General features: G+C 41.0%; 3 protein-coding genes across 5 annotated transcripts; 2 read left to right on the forward strand and 1 right to left on the reverse strand.

The window, feature by feature from the left end:
• The first annotated feature begins 5984 nt into the window (after nucleotides 1-5984).
• Nucleotides 5985-13018, forward strand: LOC143491592 (E3 ubiquitin-protein ligase TRIM39-like). Of its 2 annotated transcripts, none has more exons than XM_076990755.1 (7): nucleotides 5985-6077; nucleotides 6876-7390; nucleotides 7743-7838; nucleotides 8652-8885; nucleotides 10944-11091; nucleotides 11187-11213; nucleotides 11306-13018. In XM_076990755.1, exons 2-7 carry the CDS (start codon nucleotides 6935-6937, stop codon nucleotides 11932-11934), a joined length of 1590 nt encoding a protein of 529 aa, XP_076846870.1. In that variant the 5' UTR covers nucleotides 5985-6077; nucleotides 6876-6934; the 3' UTR covers nucleotides 11935-13018. The 2 variants fall into 2 exon arrangements, with proteins under 2 accessions (XP_076846870.1, XP_076846871.1); XM_076990756.1 differs by having other exon boundaries at nucleotides 6002-6077; nucleotides 6892-7390.
• A 182-nt stretch (nucleotides 13019-13200) lies between these two features.
• Nucleotides 13201-17892, forward strand: LOC143491595 (cerebellin-1). Its single transcript, XM_076990760.1, has 4 exons — nucleotides 13201-13379; nucleotides 14161-14754; nucleotides 14983-15102; nucleotides 15528-17892. Exons 2-4 carry the CDS (start codon nucleotides 14476-14478, stop codon nucleotides 15723-15725), a joined length of 597 nt encoding a protein of 198 aa, XP_076846875.1. The 5' UTR covers nucleotides 13201-13379; nucleotides 14161-14475; the 3' UTR covers nucleotides 15726-17892.
• Nucleotides 17091-22834, reverse strand: ripk3 (receptor-interacting serine-threonine kinase 3). Of its 2 annotated transcripts, none has more exons than XM_076990759.1 (13): nucleotides 22636-22834; nucleotides 22324-22487; nucleotides 21744-22068; nucleotides 21432-21580; nucleotides 21284-21333; nucleotides 20983-21138; nucleotides 20455-20537; nucleotides 20093-20156; nucleotides 19523-19581; nucleotides 19259-19298; nucleotides 19022-19119; nucleotides 18888-18906; nucleotides 17091-18671 (listed from the first exon to the last, which is right to left on the reverse strand). In XM_076990759.1, exons 2-13 carry the CDS (start codon nucleotides 22479-22481, stop codon nucleotides 18475-18477), a joined length of 1398 nt encoding a protein of 465 aa, XP_076846874.1. In that variant the 5' UTR covers nucleotides 22482-22487; nucleotides 22636-22834; the 3' UTR covers nucleotides 17091-18474. The 2 variants fall into 2 exon arrangements, with proteins under 2 accessions (XP_076846874.1, XP_076846873.1); XM_076990758.1 differs by having other exon boundaries at nucleotides 19022-19149.
• Between the last annotated feature and the right edge of the window lie 89 nt (nucleotides 22835-22923).

A 22923-nucleotide genomic window follows, 5' to 3' on the forward strand; every position in this document is an offset into this window, starting at 1 on the left:
ATGCATTTCCTTTTGATGCCTACATGTACAGCTGTGGCTTGCGTTTGAGGCTGGGTTGATTATATGGTTAATATGTCTCCCTCGCATGGCCATTTAGTGAAATTGCATCCTTGATTGATTAGCTGCCGAACACGACGTATTTCTTAAGATTTCCACTTCGTGTCGACTCCGGCTTCTACTAATTTGTATATAATGTTTATCATAGCATAATGCAGTAAATTTTCAGCATTAAACAGGATGGAACTGGGCTAGAAGAGTACATTAATTGAATAAATGTAACCTGCAACTAAAACATGAGAGTACCAACCGTTGACAATGTAATGGTCAACTAAGGGACATGACTCAGGGCAGCTGGATCAACAACTCATTACTAGTGACAATAACAAATGACTATTCACACCAGGGAAACTGGCAAAAGTGTATTTGGCATTGGTATCAATAAAGAGGGACATATACTTTTTGAATGAACTGAATAAATATAATAAAATTAATGTGTGACTTTTATTAATCGGGTTTAAAAAGTGCTTTACAGACAAACAAGATTTTTAAAAAAGAAATAGAAAAAAATAAGATAAAACTGAAACAAAATCAAATAAAACTTTTTGGCTCTGACCTACACAATGTTGGTTTTGACATCAACACCATAAATGTGGCACCATGGCACCATAAATGTGGCACCATTAACAGTGGCACAAGACTGTTAATAGTCTGCATGGCAAACATGTCCCGTGCACGTTCATGTGAGTGTAAATGCAATCCTGATTCCACTTCAACCTGCCCTTCAATCCCGTTTGACTACATCCCGTTTGACTTGAGTCTTGCAAGGAAAGTGATGATGGGAATCAACGTGTGATTTTAGGATGAGAATCAGCGTGTGATGTTAGGAAGAGAATCAGCGTGTGATGTTAGGATGGGAATCAGCATGTGATGTAAGGATGAGAATCAATATGTGATTTTAGGATGAGAATCAGCATGTGATGTTAGGATGGGAATCAACGTGTGATGTAAGGATGAGCTTCAGCATGTGATGTCAGGATGAGAATCAGCGTGTGATTTTGGGATGAAAATAAGAGTGTGATGTTAGGATGGGAATCAGCATGTGATGTAAGGATGGGAATCAACGTGTGATGTAAGGATGAGCATCATCACGTGATGTCAGGATGAGAATCAGCGTGTGATTTTAGGATGAAAATCAGCGTGTGATGTTAGGATGGGAATTAGCGTGTGATGTAAGGATGAGAACCAGCATGTGATTTTAGGATGAGAATCAGCGTGTGATGTTAGGATGGGAATCAGCGTGTGATGTAAGGATGAGAATCAGCGTGTGATTTTAGGATGAGAATCAGCGTGTGATTTTAGGATGAGAATCAGCGTGTGATGTAAGGATGAGAATCAGCGTGTGATTTTAGGATGAGAATCAGCGTGTGATTTTAGGATGGGAATCAGCGTGTGATGTTAGGATGAGAACCAGCATGTGATGTTAGGATGGGAATCAGCGTGTGATGTTAGGATAGGAATCAGCGTGTGATTTTAGGATGGGAACCAGCGTGTGATGTTAGGATGGGAATCAGCGTGTGATTTTAGGATGGGAATCAGCGTGTGATTTTAGGATGAGAATCAGCGTGTGATTTTAGGATGGGAATCAGCGTGTGATTTTAGGATGGGAATCAGCGTGTGATTTTAGGATGGGAATCAGCGTGTGATGTTAGGATGGGAATCAGCGTGTGATTTTAGGATGGGAACCAGCGTGTGATGTTAGGATGGGAATCAGCGTGTGATGTTAGGATGGGAATCAGCGTGTGATTTTAGGATGGGAACCAGCGTGTGATGTTAGGATGGGAATCAGCGTGTGATTTTAGGATGGGAATCAGCGTGTGATTTTAGGATGAGAATCAGCGTGTGATTTTAGGATGGGAACCAGCGTGTGATGTTAGGATGGAAATCTGCGTGTGATGTTAGGATGGGAATCAGCGTGTGATTTTAGGATGGGAATCAGCGTGTGATTTTAGGATGGGAATCAGTGCGTGATGTTAGGATGGGAAACTCCTGAGGAGTACCTGTACTCCAGAGCGATGGATGTTTTGATGCCATGAAGCCTAATGGGGATCAGTAACCAGGCCAGCATGCCAAAGTGGTGTGAGAGTCATTTGTTACAATAAAGTATATATTATATATTTTATAATAAAAGTATATATATATTTTTGAGTTTGGTGCTGGCCTTTTATTAATTCCTGAGATTAATTTCAGCAATAGTTGCTAATACTGACAGTTCAGAATTGGTCATAGCAAAATGTTCCCTTTGAATACCACTTAGCTAAGTTACTTGCTGTGGTTCATTTCCAACCAGCTTGTCATGCATAGCCCCGTTCCCACCCGTCAGTCATGTCTCTTGTTTCCTTGTTTTCTCGTCCCATGTGCTCTTGTTGCCATTTTGGTTGTTCCCTCCTATCAATTTGTAACCACGGCCCTTGTTATCGCTGTCACCTGTTTCTAGTTTAGACCCCTTGTTATTTCTTCTATTTAAGCCCTGTGTGTTTGAGGTTTCATTGCTGGTCTTTGTTTGATGTACAGCATTTCAGGCCAGTGTGTCCTTGTTCATGGCTTTGAGAGCATTGTATTTAATGTGCCAAATCCTGTGATTCATGTGAATCACATTTCTCTCTCTGAATTACCCAGCTTTTCAACCTTGGAATGTCTTCATGATTCTGACTCAGGACTTGCCTATAATAAATCTCTCTTCTCAGTGTTTGTGTCCACCTACTTATCACTCCACATGTACAGTGTTATACAGCTCTATAAAGCAACCATATGTAAAGACCTAATAGCAGGATTCATATGCTTTGAGAATGTCTTCTCTAAATCTCCTTCCAGCCATATGATAAATCACATACGTGCCTTACTTTTACAAATCACCAGTTTTGTGAAGGTGACTGAATAGGTGTGTTAAACTACCTTCTGACGTTTCTTACAACCTCCTGGAAGAGAGGAAAAGTAGTGTGAACATAACTTTGAGGAAGGATTAATCATGCACGTTCCAGTCCTTGCAGCCAGGAGAACTGGTGATGGCATCTAACTTTTTGTTTGTACTGCGAACATGTGGAGCGATGACTCAGAGCTACTGCAGAGAGCATTACATGGACCTGGCTAGCATGAGAGATGGGAACCAGTGACTGGAAATTTGGTTAGAGTTGTTCATAGACTCCTTTGGTGGTCAGATAGGATCAACGCTACCACCATTAGATGAGTGCTAGTAGGAATTAGTAGGAAAACCTGCTAGTAAGAATGTTGGACACACAAACAGTGGCCTCAGAGGGGACTATGACTGTGTGAGACTAAAACCTTTTGTCTGTTACTTAAGTGAGTTTAAGTTGAACTTAAGTTGAAGTTTTTTTTACCTGTTTTAGTCCCATTTTGTAACTAAAAGAGCTTAGTAAAAAAAAAAAAAATTCAGTGCATATTTGGCAAATTAGATTTTCAGATCCAGGTATAAACTGGAGGAGCATGAGGAGGGCGGTGACCATCACAATGCAGTGGAGACAGCGGTCTGATAGAACGATGCTTCACAGGAAGTAAGGAACACAGTAATGAACCAGAAGGCCTATCTGGCATAGTTTAAAGGAATTAGTCAACCCCCTTGGCAATCCATTGTCACGCACGTCAACAAATTATGAAACAACAGATAATGAATAGAAATTATGAATGGAAAGAAACAGGAAACAGAAATGTAAGTCATTCTACATACTGTGGATGTGCCTCATTTTTTTACTAAACGTCCTAGTCATGCCTATCAGGTTTGGACATGTACACGTGACTTCAAGAAGGGAAAAAAAATATTGTCATCTTCTCTCGCATCTTGTCACATAGTGGCACCACATCAGAAAAGCTATTTCAACTATATCATGCAGCACAGTACAGAAATGTAGATTATTAGCCAAAGTGAATATTATTATGGAGGCTTCACTACGGAGCTTCAGGTTTACCTTTCCTCCAGCCCAATTGCGCCCACCCGCCGTTCATCTGGTACTCGTTTTAGCTCTGCGCGCATATACTCACCTCTTCCAAGCTGTTCTCTACAAAGTCTTGCCAAGTATACTGAGTGGTGCAAACACATGCTGCCATGGGTGCTGTTCCTATCTCTCCACAGTTTGTGACCATTTTGCCATTTTGTCTCAGTGGCATATTATACGGTTGCCCACTACACGTCACCTGTTTGTTGCTGTTGTTTACACTCATTTTCTAATTTGCCCCATTAAGGTCATTGTGCCCATCAACCTGTTCTTGTTCATTCCTCACTGCAGGTCTGTGACAGGCAACCACCTCCCTCTGCTACAAATCTTCTGATGAAGTCCACAAGGAATCTTTGCATAACAGCTTTCTGTCGCCTCCGAAATAGATCCTAGATCCACGGTATCCATGGCCAACAGTCAAGACTAAAAAATTTATATTTGCTTTTATGCCAACTCATCTGGTCTGCTGTAAAGGGTTTTTCAAACCTACCACAGATTGGCATGTCTGTCATGCAGTGCAATCAGCTGTGCAACAAACAAACCTTTAAATATGACTTCTGCATTTTTTCCTAATATTCGTGTTACTTTTATTTCAAATTTCTGCTTTTTTTCTGTTATTCTTTACTTCATAATTTCTGCTTTCTCTCTGTTTTTTCATTTTCCTATTGTTTCCTCCTATGAAGCACTTTGTCAACTTAATTTTAAAGTCAAGCATCAAAAGTCATTTTTAAAGTGGGAGTGAGAGGTGAGAGGTTTGTCTTCAAGTGTTTATTCTCCATTGGCGTTCAGCATTGAAAGCAATATCAGGGTTTGCACCTGGGAAGCATCTTTAAGGTCACTAAATCACCAGCACACAGGGACTGGCGTCATGACTTCATGTCTCGGCGTGCAATGCGCGTGGGCTTATATACTGACTGAAAGAAGGGAAGTTAAATAACAGAGAATGGAATATTGCATAGATAATGAGGCCTGTGATTGATAGTAGGAGGAGGAAGGTGGGAGTGGGCGTGTCTTTCCTATGATGGGCCGGCACACCATCACGTTTCTTTTTTAAAAGTGCTACATAAAGATTAATATTGCTATTTTATTATTATTGTTGTTGTTGTTATTATTAATAATAATAATAATAATAATAATAATAATAATAATAATAATAATAATAATAATAATAATAATAATAATTCAAGTGAATAAAACAACAGTAAATGGAGATCTTTTTGCATTGATCTTCCGTGTACAGTGCAGTCCTCACTTTGGCTATGTAAATATGGGGCTGTGTGCAGCTTGTAACTTTGCAACTTCCTTTACAACTTTCTGCCTGAAACACACTTTGCACGGACATGTCCAAACCCTGCCTGCCTTCCTTGGACTTCTCCTGCCAGGCTTGTAACAAAGCCATTTTCAGTCTCTGCTTGACTGGGAAGCTTTTGGGTTTTTTGTCCTGCAGTCTTGTTGTGAGTTGTGAGTAAGCACTGTGCCTGTGTTTCCAACTATAGACAACATAACGTTAAGGTGTTGCAGACAGCATAACGTTAAGATGCTGCAGACAGCATAACGTTAAGGTGCTGCAGACAGCATAACGTTACGGTGCTGCAGACAGCATAACGTTAAGGTGCTGCAGACAGCAATACCTTAAGGTGCTGCTGAACCCCACACACCACTCAGACATGTGAGTGTATGAGGTTAGTAACAGTGTTTCAGCTCTTTTATTTTATTGGACTGTTGTGTCTCAGGGAAAGACACAAACGGAAATGAGTTTCTGGCAGCCAGGTTCAAAAATGTTGCCGAGCATCCATACCTGCAGTTCGAGATTGACAAATGTTTTACAAAATAGGCTGAAGGACATGAATAGCCAGTTAAGGGAAAGACCTGCTGGGTTTGCAGAGTTCAAGGAAGTCCTCTCTCATTGGATGTCATGCATAAGACCGGGGTTTAACTGCTAGCACTGAGTGGATTGGACAAGCTCATTGTCAATTACAAGAAGTGAACGCACTGTGAGTCCTACCTGTACACCCACCTGTCATTCTCTGAGCCCAGCACTGTTCAACATATAGGGGGAAAGATAGCCAGGTAGGTTCTTTCTTTAATCCTGTCAGGGAACTTGAATTATTTTGGTAGGTTTGCTGGTTTCTCATACTCAGCGGTTAACATTTCTTGTGTGAGCAAATGCAGGAAAATAATTTTTTTTAATGTTTTGTGTGTGTGTGTATGTCATTTCAAATTGTATCTAGAAATTACGGTACACATAATAAGTGTAGTGGACATTCTTCAGGGCAGAATATTTTTCACTCCATGAAATCTTTGGAGAAGTGAAGTTTATAGAACTTCTGTTTCAGACTATAGTATATAACATTGCATGTAGACGTTAAAAGCAGTATGGCCACATTCCTGCAATTGGATACCTGGAACCATCACTGGGTGTGTTCTCTTCAGAGAAAGTGGAAGAATGAGAAACAGATTGAGACTAAGGCAAAGATTATTGATTCTGATAATTTCTAAAACAATAAGAAGAAGAATCTCTTTATTTCACCAAGTATATTAGACATACAAGGAATCTTGGTGTGTGCACACATGAATATCATTACATATTAGACTGGCCAGACAAGTGACTATTTACACACATTCAAGAAGACAATAAAGACATTAAAGTAAAGGGAGATTTTTTTAAGTATAGTAAAGAGTGTAAATTTATTGTACAAATACTCTGGTGTCAAATCTCAAATACCTTTCACCACACTGTAATTCTAAAACCAAGCATTTACCAAAAAGCATCCTAAAACAATATTATACAGCTCAGAATGCTGGATCAAATATGGTGTTTTGTGGGGGTTTAGCACTGAAATATTCCTGTAATCAAACAACCCACAGAACACACTTTCCACAGCAGAAGCACTTCCTCTGTATTGGACCCCTTCAAGACTTTCAACATGGCGTCTCAGCTATCAGAAGACCAGTTCATGTGTTCCATCTGCCTGGATTTATTCCGCCAGCCCGTTTCCATTCCATGCGGTCACAACTATTGCCTCTCGTGCATCCGGGGATTCTGGGATACAGCCGACCGCAGCGAGTGTCCACTCTGCAAGGAGAGCTTCCGGCGGAGGCCGGACCTTCGGATCAACCACGCCCTTGCTGACATCACTGAAGGGTTTAAAGTCTCCCTCAGAGTGAAGTCAAGTGAGGTCAGAGGTCAAGAGCCCGGCCGGGAGGAGAGGGATGTGGAGGAAGCGAGGGCGTCGGGGGGACGGGACGTCTGCCCCAGGCACAGAAAGCCAATGGACGTGTACTGCAGGACGGAGCAGACGGTTGTGTGCTCGAGATGCGCAGAGAGTCAGCACAGAGGACACCAGACAGTGGCTGTGGAAAGAGAGAGCAAGAGGATGAAGGTGAAGTAAAAAGAGAGAGAGAGAGAGAGAGAGAGAGAGATGGACAAGTGCACTTCTGTATTAATACTACATGTGGTGTTATGGTGATCCTGGCAATTAAGACTGTGTGTGTGTGTGTGTGTGTGTGTGTGTGTGTGTGTGTGTGTGTGTGTGTGTGTGTGTGTGTGTGTGTGTGTGTGTGCGCGTGTGTGCGCGTGTGTGCGTGTGTGTGTGTGTGTGTGTGTGTGTGTGTGTGTGTGTGCGTGTGTGTGCGTGTGTGTGTGTGTGTGTGTGTGTGTGTGTGTGTGTGTGTGTGTGTGTGTGTGTGTGTGTGCGTGTGTGTGTGTGTGTGTGTGTGTGTGTGTGTGTCTAGGCGGAGCTGCAGGAGGCAGGGTCCCGGCTGGTGCAGATGATCCAGGAGCGTGTGGGGAAGGTGGATGAGATCAAACTCTCCCTGCAGCTCAGCAAAGTGAGTGACCGCTGATGCAGCTTCTCCATTCCATTCTAGTCCTTTTTCAGATATGGAATCAGCGCTGAGCTTTTTAGAAGGAAATAGCTAACACACTGAAAACACACTCAACCTTTGTCCCAGATTTTTCTTACACCACTGTTGACCATGTCTTTGTGGTCATTGGGAGACGTGATGGATATACTATAATTTCATTAAACATTCTATTCTCATTCAAGTTTCAATGCTCTACCTTCATGCCAGTGGCGGAGACAAAGGGGGGGCAGGGGAGGCAATTGCCCCTCCCCAACAGAGCCCTTGCCACCCCTTCTGCCACCCTACTGGAAATTGTCATTTTAAGAGAAAATATTTGTTTCCTTTCGATTATTATTTGTATATGGGCCTCTGATAAAGCCTTGCTCACCCTTTGGCCACACCTTGAAAAAAAGTCTATCTCTGCCACTGCTTCATGCATATTATAAATACTGACTAGCATTTAGTATCAGTATTTAGTACCAGGTTCTGAAACAGGTGGCAATAATGCTGCTCTGGGAAGGAAATAGCTATTATCCCACTGTCAGAGTAGAGTTTACCATGAGAATTACATAAAAGGCTTCAGGTGTCCTCATCAAGAAAGATCTCATCAGGTACATGGTGTGTGATTTAACCCATCAGGACCCATTCTAGGGGCTCTGGAAAATCCAGTTGTGGTATAGCAAATCTATGAAATTTATCTCACAGAATTGAATAAATAAAGAAAGGCATTTCCCCAGTTTTGTGGACTTACCTTGTAGAGCAAAAATCCAGCTTCATTGCTTCTTCTGTGCACCTCAGAGAAGCACAGAGAAGGAGATCGAGCATAGCACGCAGGTCTTCACCGCCCTGCTGCGCACCATCAAGAGAAGTCAGGAGGAGCTGCTGGAGGAGCTGAGGGAGAAGCAGAGGGAGGTGGACAGGAGGGCTGGTGCACTCCTGGAGGAGCTGGAGAGGGAACTCGCCGACCTAGTGATGAAGAAGTCAGAGCTGGAGCACCTCTTAGGCACCGAGGATCAAGTGCACCTTCTCCGAGTGTGTGCCAGCGCACTAGGAATTTAACTCTTCTCTCTTACTGAAGTTTATAAATATAGTACTCTTATTAATATTAATTTATGTTAATATTTAATATAACATTTTAAATTGTTAATATTTAATATCCACTTAGTTATGGTGAAGTATTATATGCTCTGCACATTACATCACACAAAAATATGGAGCACTCATGAAAAACAATTATAAAATGTCTAAATATTTTTTGTACTAATGTTAGAGATTCATGTGAAAAGCAATATTTCATTTTAAGTAATTTTAGGCAGCCTAAGCCTTTCAGAATAAGGCAATTTTCATCAAAAATGTAAGTAAAAGTAAAAGTAAGTAAGTAAAATTCATTTATATAGCACTTCTCACAGGCACAAGCCACAAAGTGCTTTACAACGGAAAATAAAATAAAATAACAAAAAATAAAAACACAAAAACACACACTATAAAACAGAAATAAAATACAGTGCACAAGGTCAACGGCTGCAACCTCCACCACTAACTAAACGCCTGCGTAAAAAGGAAAGACAGAGTCAGCTGAATGTCTTAAATGTGGAGGAAGTGTGTTCCACAGTTTTGGAGCAACCACCTTAAACGCTCGGTCTCCACAAGTCTTTAGACATGAGTGTGGCACAGACAGTAAACTCAGGTTGTTTGCCCTGAATGATCGTGATGAAGTATAGGGGTGGAGCAGGTCAGCGACATACACAGGAGCTGTGTTGTGTAGTGCTCTGTATGTTAAAGCTAAAATCTTGAACTGGATCCTGAATTCTACAGGAAGCCAGTGTAAGGATTTTAAAATGGGTGTTATACGAGACCGTCTGCTTGACTTGGTCAGTAACCTCGCTGCAGCGTTTTGAATTATCTGTAAACGTCCACGAGCTGATACATTGAGAGATGAAAACAAGGCATTACAGTAGTCTATGCGAGATGAAATAAACGCATGGATCAGCATCTCTAGATCTGCTGTTGAAACCATAGATCTCAGTTTACTGATATTTCTCAAGTGGAAGAAACAGGATCTTGACAGCTGTTTAACATGAGAATCAAATGCTAAAGACTGATCAAAAATAACTCCCAGATTTCGGAGGCTAGAGTGGACAGCAGAGCAAAGAAGCCCAAGATTTTGCTTAATTGTTTGACTAAGCCTTTCAGGAGCAATGATCAATACCTCAGTCTTGTTGTCATTTAGCTGTAGGAAGTTATTTGAGGTCCATTCTCTGATTGATTGAAGACAATCTAATAGCCTAGACAAACTATGAACCTCACTTGGTTTAAAAGAGAAATAAAGCTGAATATCATCAGCAAATAAATGATAGGAAATATTAAAACTATTTAAAATCTGCCCCAAAGGTAACATGTACAAAGAAAACAACAAAGGCCCTAAAAATGAACCCTGTGGAACCCCACAGGTTAATGGGGTTGCCTCAGACGTGTAATCTCCCATCGTAACTGAGAAACTTCTCCCAGTGAGATAAGAAATAAACCAATCAAGTGCTGTTCCAGATATGCCCACCCAGTCACGTAACCTATTTATCAGTATTTCATGATCAATGGTATCAAACGCAGAACTGAGATCCAGCAGCACCAACACAGAGCAGTCACCGACATCAGCAGACATTAAAAGATCATTTGAGACCCTCAGGAGAGCAGTCTCTGTAGAATGCCTGTAAAGAGTCGTAGCAATTGTGATTTTCTAAAACTGTAATCAGTTTATAAAAACTGTAAATAGTTTATAATAGTTTGTACAGTTTATAAAACTGTAATCAGTTTATCTATATGTACATATAGATAAGAAATATTTGGCTAATATTATACAGTAATCATAGAAACAACCATTCCTAAATTGTGCATGCATATACACAGTCACACAGGATCCGAATCTTTACACATATATAGATATTCTTCTTTATTATTTATCATATTTATCATATTGACCTACGTTGTATTTATTTCTTATGTTACTGCTGCTCTGTGTGCCCCTCAATTGCCCCCCGGGGATGAATAAAGTTTTCTGAATCTGAATCTGAATCCTGTTCCCTATGCCTGCAGACCTTCCCCTCTGTAGCATGTCCTCCTCGTACTAAGGACTGGTCCCAGACCAGCGTCAAGAGTGATGAGTGTGTGGGCACAGTGAGGAGAGCCATAGCCAATCTGGAGGAGCTCCTGCATAGCCAGCAGCGCACCCTGTGTGAGGCTGGTGAGATTGCCAGTTGGGTCTGTGGCTTTATGTGTATATATTTGTGTGTGTTTCTGCATTTACATTCAACTGTTTCCCTTACGCTTTTTTTGTAGAGTTGCGGCAGATCCAGCAATACGCAGGTGAGCATCTGAGTGTTGTTTATCTGTGTGTGAAAAAATAATTCTACTTGGGCCCTAACTTGTTTCTCCATCTTACCATTTCTGTACATCAGTGGATGTAACCTTTGACCCCAAGACAGCTGCCCCCTGGCTCGTCCTCTCATCCGACCTCAAGCAAGCCAGTCTGGGCTACCAGCCCTCGTCTGATCTCGTCCCGCCCAGTCCCCTGCGGTTCGACTCCTGCGTGTGTGTTCTGGGTCAGCCAGGCATCTCCACCGGGAGACACTACTGGGTGGTCCAGGTTGGAGGCAAGACGGACTGGGATCTCGGCGTAGCCCAAGAGTCCATTAACAGGAAGGGTGCCATAACTGTTCGGCCTGATCAAGGGTTCTGGGCCGTGTGCCGTCGGAATGGGGGTCACTTGAGTGCTTGCGCTGGACCGTCTGTCTCGCTTGTCTCCTTCGCTGAAAGACCCCAGAAGGTGGGGGTGTTTGTGGACTATGAAGAGGGCCTTGTCTCCTTCTATGACGCAGAGGCCCGGTTTCACATTTATTCCTACACCGGGTGCACCTTCACCCAGACTTTATATCCATACTTCAACCCCTGTCTACACGGAGACGGAAAGAACACTGCCCCTCTGGTCATCTGTCCCATCGGGGGAGAAGTCGTGACATCTGAGGCAAACAGCAGGTTGCAGAGGTCATCTGTGTTTGGAAGCCACAGGGCTCTGAGCATGTTCTAGGGTCAGTGATGAGCAGCACTTAGGAATTATCCTAATTTTATATACTTATTTTATGAATAATTATGAAATATTATAGAATTTCATAATTCTATAATTTCCTAATAATAAATTAATAAAGTCTCTTCCTAGACCAGAGGTGCCTGGTTCTGGTTATAGAGAGACAGAAGCTGATGGGCCAGAATCCAGGAGTGATTTTGCATGTGCACCTGTGGTTTCATACATTCATCAAGAAGATTCTGGTGATATCTCTGGTCCAACACATGGAAATATCTAAAATGTGCTGGACTGATATCAGCTTGAGACCCCATTTATTCTTTATTCAGTGACTTTTTTGAAAGTGTCCCAGATCCCAGCTGTAGTCTGATAGTGTTATAGCTAGCCATAGTGTTATAGGTACATTACATAAATATGATATTTACATGAGACTCATCTATCAGCAAGTATTGCACTGATATGAGAGATGAGGTAACACTATTATTATTACCAGAAGATTATTACGAGGATTATTACCAGAAGATTTTTACGAAGATTATTACCAGAAGATTGTCATGAAGATACCAGAAAATTATTACAGAGATCAGTAGTGGTCTAAAGTGCAAGGCGAACATGAAGGTATCATAACAATAAGTAACAATTGTAAATGAATATACTCTAAAGATATATCAGTAGAGATCCGTAGTGCCCCTGCAGAAAGAAGATGCCTGCAGTGTTATTGCAGTGGGGAATAATCAGCTCAAACTTTATTCTTTAGTACAGCGCAGTTGTGTCAGTCTGTGACTGAATGAGCTTCTGTTTGTCCCCCATTATATGCAGGATAAATTAAGCATTGTCTATAATGTTGAGAGGTCTTCAGTCTCCTCAGAAAGTGAAGGCAGCTCTTAAACACTGCTCAGGTGTTAGATGTTCAGTCCAGGCAATGTTAAGCTGCATTGGTTTGATAAACGTAAAGACTAACTTAAGGGGAAAAGACAGTTTATTAAGATTATTTAAAATGTGACCTTATACTGTACATTGAATGTATTATACAGAACGTATCCTATGTAGATGTGCGTTATTGCTGTAAGTAAAACTTTTTCCAAATTTGGATTTGGGAACTAAATCTTTATAAACCAAGAAATTGTGTGCCAGGTAGATTGTGGACTGTGGGGATAAAACAGCAGACAGAAATAATAATGTTGAGAAGGAGAGTGTGAATATGTGGGAGGTGGGTGTTCTGTACAGTGGGAAAAAAGAGAGAAAAATAGATGTGATCTAAATAAATCCCTGGTTGAACAGGGGGGATCCCTAGCAAACATAGGAGGGGGGAGTGAGATAGAGTGGGAGAAAGACGACGAGAAAGAGAGAGAGAATGAGGGTGACTGTGGCAGTTAGGATACGCTCCACTGTTGATATGGTTGCTGGTTCCTGCTCACCGCTGTAGGTTTTGGAGGCTCATCCTGAGAGTGGTAAGCATTCACTTAATGTCCTTCTCCTTTTGCTCAGGCATTGCTCCAAGCACTGGGAATTACATCCACCTGCCAAAGAATGGAAACAAAACCGTAACATTAGCTGCATTTTAATCCGAACCTTATACTTTGTGATGTGTGTAATAAGTGAATATGCGATACAATAATGAAATAGAGCACTGATTACTGATTACTTGAAGAACTGTATTTAGAAGCACGATTAACAAGAGAATTTAGGTTTTAAGTAGCTAATATAGTAATAATGGTTAATGATGCTGTAAATGTGGTGTTTGATAAGTCTACTTGGTTTTAAATGACGGTGCTTTAGGGGCTTCTAGGAGCTTCGCTTTGGATTTGGGAACTAAATCTTTATGTGAAACACAGAATAAGTGATATCTCCTTATATCTGAGGGCATGTGTGTGTGTGTTCGTAAGCTTTTATGGTCACGTACACTGCCACTTTTATCGCATCGCCAAAGTGTCTTGCACTTGAATATATAGGAATGTTTTGGAGTGCATGTTTAGTAGTCAGATGGCTTCTCAGCAGGTGCAGATTGGCCATGTGCAGGCGCGTGTCCCTCGTGCTTCCACTCTCAGCCAAACTGTGAGCTCATCCTGTTGCACCATGCCAAGTTGGCCTTTTTATCTTGCAGATTGACGCAGATTACATTAAGCTTGGTAAATTTGATGCCACTTCTGTAACAAGGAATAGTGGGAAAAGTGAATATATGTCTAAACGTTCGTAACCAATCCCTTTGTCTCTGACTCTTTTTATGTTCAGAATAAACCGTTTCTCATTTCAAAGAGGCCACCATCTTCTCCATCTGCATGTCACGTAACCTCGTTATACAGCTGGTGTGCTTGGAAAGTTTTTTGATCTGATACGGTAACAGAAGAAAAGGGGTGGAGCCAACCAAATCTGATAATTAATAAACAATATAGACACAATAAATAAAATCGAGGATCATTCAGAGGTTGTGAACCGTTCTACATCAGCAAGCACTCTCTGAGTTGTGACTGCTACCCTAACTTTCAAGAATTATCCAGAATTTCCCACCAAAGGAAGCAAAAAACTGTACTTTACCACTTCAAGGAGATGGAGGGAACCACATTGAGCCACTTCATGTTAGCCATGGCTGGGCTCTTGCTTACCAGGTTCCTGGTAGTCAGAAGCCAGAATGACACCGAACCCATCGTTCTGGAGGGGAAGTGTTTGGTGGTGTGTGATTCCACTCCAACTGCAGAGCCCACCAGCAATGCACTAGGAATGTCGGTGCGTTCCGGGACAGGACGTGTGGCATTTTCTGCCATCCGTAACACCAACCACGAGCCATCGGAAATGAGCAACCGGACGATGACCATCTACTTTGATCAGGTCTGTGATGGAGATGACAGCAGAGTTGAATTTGATCGGTATGGAAAATAGTAATGCATAGACAGATGGGTGTATGAATGGGTGGATGAATGATTGGGAGACTGGTGGGATGAAAAGATAAAAATGATATGGAGGCAATAGAGTAATTGAGGTGAACACTCAAACAATAGCAAGGACAATTGTGGGTCATCCTCATATCTTTATTGCATGCTGTTGTTTTGATGTAAGGTCTTGGTGAATGTCGGCAGCCATTTTGACCCTGCACGCAGCATCTTCCTGGCACCCAGAAAGGGGGTCTATAGCTTCAGCTTCCATGTTGTAAAAGTTTACAACAGACAGACAATACAGGTAAGCCACAGAACCATGTGCTAGACGTTACTTCAGCACAGACTACAGAGACACCATTTTTCTCTCAACTTACCAGAATCCCTATTTTACCCATCTTGTAAAATCTGAAAGTTTTCAAATAGCCTAGAAACAGGACTACACTTTTACTTCACATTCAGCTCTAATGTGTATTTCCTCTGGCATTCCTCAGTAACTACAAGAACTTTTAGTGAAGGTCTTTGAAGTAGCATACATTATGCAAAAACCATACTTACTCACATACGAGTCACTCATACTTTGCCAAAACTGTGAAATGATCCATCTTAACTTTACATTGAACTAAAAGACAGAATGGACTCCACTCAAAGGCTGATACTTCCATATGGAAACCAAGACTCCATATGGAACCAAGGCCTTTTACTCTCTACCCTCCGTCCATCCCTCAGGTGAGTCTAGTGCTGAATGGTTGGCCAGTGATATCAGCCTTCGCTGGAGACCAGGATGTGACACGAGAGGCAGCAACCAATGCCGGGCTGGTCACCATGGAGAGAGGAGACAAGGCCTACCTCAAACTGGAGCGGGGAAACCTGATGGGTGGCTGGAAGTACTCTACCTTCTCTGGGTTTCTTGTGTTCCCGTTATAGAAGCTACAAGCTTGGGGGTATTCAACTATAGGATCAAGCAACCAAAAAACAAACAAAAACACATACAAAATAATAAAATGAAAAGAGAGAATGGGAAAATGAAGTACTAAGTTATGTCATACACCAACATTTCTAAACTCAGTATAAATTTTACTATTCAAATTGCAACTCTCAGAGTTATGATACTACAGATTGTCCATTATTTACACATCGAGTATGACAAACGTCGCCAGTCAGTTACATTAACTGTTTGTTTGAAGTACCTGATTACAAAGTCTGGGACTAGAAACTGCATTAAATGTCCAGTGTTGAATGCCTCTGCATTTCAGGAAGACAGAGGTGAGACAGAGATATAATTGAATTTAAATGAGTTTTACTGGGACACTATAAAAGGTGAACATGTACTTGAATCGGCACGTGGGCATCCACAATAGATTCATGGGTTCTAAAGGAATTTAAAGGGTTCTAAAGAACTGATAATACTATATTCACTTTTTTTCTCTTCTATGTCTTGTGCTGGTGATTTTAGTAGCTATTTGTCATTATTACATTCATAATTCATAATTTGCATGGCATCGTCAAACGGTGTCATCTGGGACAAAACCTGTGACATAATCCAATGTCTGATGTGGCCCTTTTATCAAGATCAAAGTGCAAATGGACACAGGTGGATACATGGCCATGGACTCGTTTCTATTTATTACTGCCCACGCCATCTGTTCATCTGGCAAACCAGCTCCATACAGAGCCAAACAGATTACTGTGATCACATTGCCAATGTGAATCTTGGCTATAGTCATTCACGCTAAAGGTATATGTGTTTTGGCATAGGTTTCTTGTGCTGTGCCCTGTGTAGACAGTAGGGGGTAATTAAACATGACCACACACTGCAGTGTATAAGGGACGTAGTATACCGAGGTGTGTACCATCCTCCAGAACCCTGGAACGTCCTCTTGGAGCATCCTGTGCTTTAATTAAACTGCTCTCCTGAACATTTTCATTTTGCACAGTGTCCTCAGTTCGGCGTGCTTTTGCTTCCAGCTGTTACTTCCTGCAATCAGGAACACACCTCCCTACAGCCCCCACGTTTGTTGAGGACATTGGGACACCGGCCCCCGTGCAGGCTGGCTACTGATCGTGCGCTTGCATGTCCACGAAATTCCGGTGGCAGATGGGGGGATGGCGGACAGCGGATGGGGAATGACGGGATCCTGCTGGCGAAGCCACGTGTGCTGTCACTGATCGTTAGCATCAAGAGGTCTACATAGCTACAGGAGGCTGGCACAGAACACGATTTGCTTGCACTTTCGAAACATTCACGTTATCTGGATCTGGGGGTCCAGCCCAAAGACACTTAGAGGCAGATGCTTACAAAAGTATCTTTTAATCAACATTGTTTGTTTCTTTGTACAAAAGCAGCATCAGATTTCAGTTATTCAATACCCGAGTTGTTCAAAAACCAAGCAGGTTTGTACTCTGGAAAAAAGTCTATATGCCATAAAAGTGAAATTAGAAAAGAGGAAGTAGCAATTAGTGATATTATCTGAGACAACATAAAAATATAGCCACAAGCGGTGATTGCGAGTTCACACACAGGCATTTTGGCCTCAATAACAAGAGATCCAAAACGTCCTTTAGAGACCTACAAAAGAAGTGAAGCTATTTCAGTGGAAAAACTTGTATTAGCAAAATATCGTAGAACTAAATCACATGCTGAGATTAGCTTTCTGTGTATGTTTGTGTGGTGTTTCATTCAAACAATACTTTTCAGTCAGTTCCAGTATTTGGCCAAAGTACTACCATACTGATATTACAGTGATGAAATAAGACATTTTAGTGAATTAAAAGGTTAATTTCTGGTCAGGCAGTGTACATTTTGTTATAAGATGTAATTGCAAACCTATTTGTCTCATAGATCTGAATCATACAATATATAGTGCTTGTCTGTCCACATAACTGAATTGCAGAGTGGGTTTTGATGATTTAGAGGTTTTTGTGTACTGTAGCTCCTCCGACAGGTCGATTTGGACCAAACTTGGCATATCTCACATGAATTTCAATCTATAAAATGTAAAATCCAACATTGTTTGGATATTTATTTGCCTGCAGAGGTTAAAGATTGTGGCTTTTCAAATTCCTATGAAAAGAGCTATTTTTATTAAACTGATGCTGGTGACAAAACTATGCATTTTAATAGCACTTGTAATTACAAAGTTGTCATGTGTACTGCAAAGGAATCCAGTTTTATGTTCATAAGTGAAAATATGAAGTTATGCATGATTTTCACAAATAGCACCACCTAGTGGCCAAAAAGATTTTAAACTGTTCGGAGTCCTGATATATGCATAGTGGTCAGGTTTCATGTTGGTTGGCCAATGGTAAGCCTGTGAAATGGTCAAAGCCAATTAATTGGCTCATGATGGCCATGGCTTTTGAGTGAAGATGTCATCACTAAGTATCCTGATACCACTTGACTCCATGATGCTGCATATAGTTTTTTTTTTTGCTTCTATGACTTACGGTGTGGAAGATAGGGGCCAAAGTGTAAAATGCATCACTATAGCGTCATCCGAAGGCCAATGTGGGTCACTGCACATTTTGGCAAAGTTGGGTGGTACTAGGCATTACGGTGTGGCCTGCACAATGCCTTTTATATCCAAAAATGAGAAAAGGGAACCATTCTAATTACAATAACATTCCCACACTATGTGTGTGAGCCCTAATAAAAATAACAAAAAAAGAAACAACCTTAAAGAGGTTGTTGTGGTTTGATCTGGTCAGGGTTCTGTTCACGTCTGAGAGGTTGATCAGACTTGGGGACATAGACACTAGAGGGCGCTGTTGGATGTCTATGGCGACGTCGCTCAATAGGGCCGTTTATGTTCATGTAGTTGTTGTTTCCAATCTGTATGCCTGTGACGTGGGATAAGACGATGCTTGTATTGCCTAGCAGGAAGAAGAAGAGAGAGGAAGTGTGCAAATTTCCTAGTTACTAGTTTCAGTTCCTGTCAAGATAGAATACATTTACATTTATGGCATTTAGCAGACACTCTTATCCAGAGCAAAAAAGACCTTTGCATCTGTCTTTTGATCAGAATAAAAAGACAATTATTTGCTGAAATCTCAATAACCTCACACAGAGTGGGAGGGACCATTACTTACTTGGTGTAGAGAACTGACGCTAGAAGGGGACCAAAACAAAACTGAGTTGAACATCAAGTTCCAAATTGTATTTATACACTAAGTAAAATTTAAGAAAAAAAATCATGGTGCCACGAATAAAATTATTTCCAGACCTGTGCTAAAAGCCTTGGATTGACATGTGGTTGTATGATATCTGGATTGTGACTGGTGCGCGGTCCATTGCCAGCTGGTTTGTGACTGATTCTTGATACTGGTGGAGGACGTGGATGAGCAAATAAAACTGATGGGTAATGATGAGTAACACAAACACTATGTAATGAACAATCTCAATAATATAGAGTCTCATTTATAATACACGATACTAAGATCAGTGGACTGGCTAATATTACCTGTTCCCTTGGATGGAGAGACTGCAATGTCACCTTTTTCCTAAAAAAGTGAGCACACCTTTTTTATTAAGCTCATCCAATTATAGCAAAGATGGTGTTTACAGATATTGCCTTCTTAGCATCCCCCTCAACATTAGCAGCTCAAAAGATTACTTTCAAGTAATCAAGTAACCTGTTCAAGTTGTCAAGTGAATTTATATAGCAATTTGTGACACAACACATGCCACATAGCAGCCTATTGAGCAAGCCAGTTGTTTAGAATACCTGTGTGGGAGTGAATCCAGTCCTCACAGAATGTTGAGACTTTTCTTTTAATGCCATGGCTAAGAAACAGACAACAATACATTATTAGATCTCAATGACTGGCCAAGTATTCATTTAAATGGACAGATGAAGATGGCAAACTTTCTGTTCTGAAATATCCTGTTTATATTGGCTTCCCCTGGCAGGCCATCAAGCAAAAAGGAAAAACGGGCAATCAGATGTGCGTCACATATACATGATGTTATTTAATTGAAAGGCTAAAGTAAATGTGAAATTAGGGATGCATGTAAGAAATCTTAGGATTACCAGATAAACGTAGGTCTCACTAAACTAAATGTGACTACAATGCAGAGCTACATGACTGAACACTGCATGACTGAACTCTGCATGCACTACATCATACCTGGAAGCTGCTCTGCTTGGGTTATTGAACTGATTTTGATTATTAACTCTGGTGTTATTTTCAAATTGCAAGCAAATAAAAATAGGAAAATAGGAATTCAATTAATTAATTAAATGTTTAGCACAAACAGTCAAGACAGGTCATGGGAAGCATACAATGGAAAGTACCTTTGCTTGTTTTAGGGGTGGTCCTAAGTGATTTAAATCTGGAACTGATTTTGTCACTACTGTCCTACAGAGAAGTGAAAGAGTGCTGTGTGTTAAAAAGTGAATCAAGTATTATCTACTGAATACCATTCACACCATGTAAAATACAAATCATACATGTCAATTCAATAAAGAATGAACAGTAAGAAAAGTTTGTTGCAACAGTAAATCTATGAGAACAATAACTTATTAATTTTATTTAAAATCATAAATGAAGAAGTTACTTAATTTCAGGTTGAATTACCATATTGTTCAACAACTCTAAAGTGCCTTAAACAGACAGAGGACTACCGTGAAACAAAGAATATTTGTTGTTTTTTTACCACAATTTGTAGCGTGTCACTGACAGCAGCATGCACTTTATGTTTGTGGACATCATACACCATCTCAGTGACGTTAACACACTCTGACACGAACACAGAAAAACAGAGACAAAATAAGTGTCATCTACAGAATTAAGACGTAATTATGCGTATGCTTAATTAGATATAACAATCTATGAATTAAAGTCAGAAACCAAGCCCATGAGTGTATTACATATATAATAAACAGTGGATAATCTAGTGTGCATCATGTAGTTTGCATAATATAGTTATACAGATCTGCAATCTACAATTTTAGAACTAAGAAAGTAAACTGCCAATACAGCCAACTTTTAAGACATGAGACTGTCCAGACCAAAGATAACCCTACCACTAGAAAAGATTTTAAACATAAATAGTAAGTAATGTAAACGTGTCATTAATGGCCAGTTGAGGGATAATTTGACTTCAGAATAAACTTGACCACACTTACACATCTAACATTTATTTTTCATCAGCCGTGTCCTGCTAGATCAGATGCCCACTTACTTATGAAGGTGGGCCTCTTGCTGGGGTCAGAATCCCAGCAGCATTTCATTAGATCAGTGAGGACACTGAGGCCATGTTCCTGGCTGATGTCCACTGATCCCAGATCAGGCCTGTCACCTTCTGAGACACGATACCGCACCAGACTGGTCAACGAAGCTGAGGAAGAGAGGAGATGTATGAGACAGTGAGACAGAATGAGGCAGGGTTGACATAAGAGGAAAAGCTGTCACCTATATTAAAGTGTGTGTGTGTGTGTGTGTGTGTGACTGACTCCCACTTAAAAAGTGTTGTGGATACTCACTTGGGTAAGGCTCCTTTCCAGTCATAACTGACCACAACAGTATACCATAGCTAAAAGAAAAGAGAAGTTTCGATAAATATTCATACTATCAACTCAAGCAAAACCACAGATGTTTCCATTAACATCAATTTCTCTCTTTGTAGCTCACCTGTAAACATCAGAGGAAAACGTGGCAGCGTAAGATGGTTGAAAAGCTTCTGGAGGCATGTAGCTAATGGTTCCACCTACTTCCTCATTTTGCCCGGTGTCCACATTTGAATGGCTTCGGACCAGTTTGGCCAGACCAAAATCAGTGAGCTACAGATAGAGATAGAAACACTGTTCACAGATGATAACATGCGTTAAGTTCGCTGACCACTGCAATACCACTGATAAAGATTTTCCAATTAATTGTATAAACCAGTTGTCCGAAGAACCATTATTTCTGAGGCCTAGTTGTGGTCAGAAGCCTGAGCCTCACTTTGGCATTGAGGGAGTCGTCTAGCAGCACATTGCTGGGCTTCAGGTCCAAATGCAGCATGGGCGGGGACAGCTGGTGAAGGAAGTTCATGCCCAGGGCAATCTGGTGCATGATGCGGTAGGCGAGGGCCCAGGGAGGTGGTTGTTCAAGAGCTTGTTGGAGGTCCGCCACAGACCCTCTCTCCATGTACTCCATGACTAAACCCAACTGGTTGGGACGTGGCTGTCCAGCAGGGCAACCTACATACACTCCAAAGATTCTCAGCACATTGGGGTTCCCACCATGGCGCATCAAATCTGCTTCGTGGAGTAGAGAGGAATCAGATCTATTAACCAAGGAAAAGTGTTCCAGAGAAGAAATGAGATCAGGATGATGACAAACTACAGTACACCTTTCAGTAGCAGATTGTTTTGCCAATAGCACAGTACATTCATAATACATTTTGATATTACCATTGTTAGATTTACTTTTGTCAAACAATTATTTTTACATTTTTTTCATTTATTTCATGTGATATATGAGAAGGTCCACAAATCCTGAAAAGCTCATCTAAAGTCATAAGCATGAGGCACATATTTACCCATCATTATAACGTAATATCTTTATAGCGACCTTCAACCGCCATTTTGTATGTTTTGCCACATAAATGTCTCCAAATCCACCACCGTCAATAAACTGCCAGGACTCCAGACTTTCATCATTAATCGAAGCAGGCACAGAGCAGCTGGACAATTCCATTCTTCACTGTGTAAAAGGGAAAGTCGTTATGATTCAAATTCATTACTAGAAAGGGCGACTCCAGCAATTATATTAACGTCTTAATAAAATTCGTTTCAGTTTAAAAAATTTACTCGTAGACACACACAGCCTAAATGGTTGAACGGTTACTTACCCCACACATAATCCGTGTGTAAAGAATGATCCCTCAACCGATGTTCGAACACAAACTTAAAACAAAAACTTAAAATAACCCCATTGCGGACTGCATCGTGAAATACGTATTATGGTTTTGGCGTTTCTATGCACAAAAGGCGATGAACAGACAGCAGCTCTTGAAACGTATTTGTTTCACTTCCTCATATGATGAAAAAAGTGTAGAATATGACGTAGGCTACGTCGACAATATATATGCTCACCATCCTCTATAAACGGATAACTTTAAGGCTCATATCAAAAGAGT

Source organism: Brachyhypopomus gauderio, unplaced genomic scaffold, assembly GCF_052324685.1.
Source record: "Brachyhypopomus gauderio isolate BG-103 unplaced genomic scaffold, BGAUD_0.2 sc77, whole genome shotgun sequence".
NCBI classification, from domain to species: domain Eukaryota; kingdom Metazoa; phylum Chordata; class Actinopteri; order Gymnotiformes; family Hypopomidae; genus Brachyhypopomus; species Brachyhypopomus gauderio.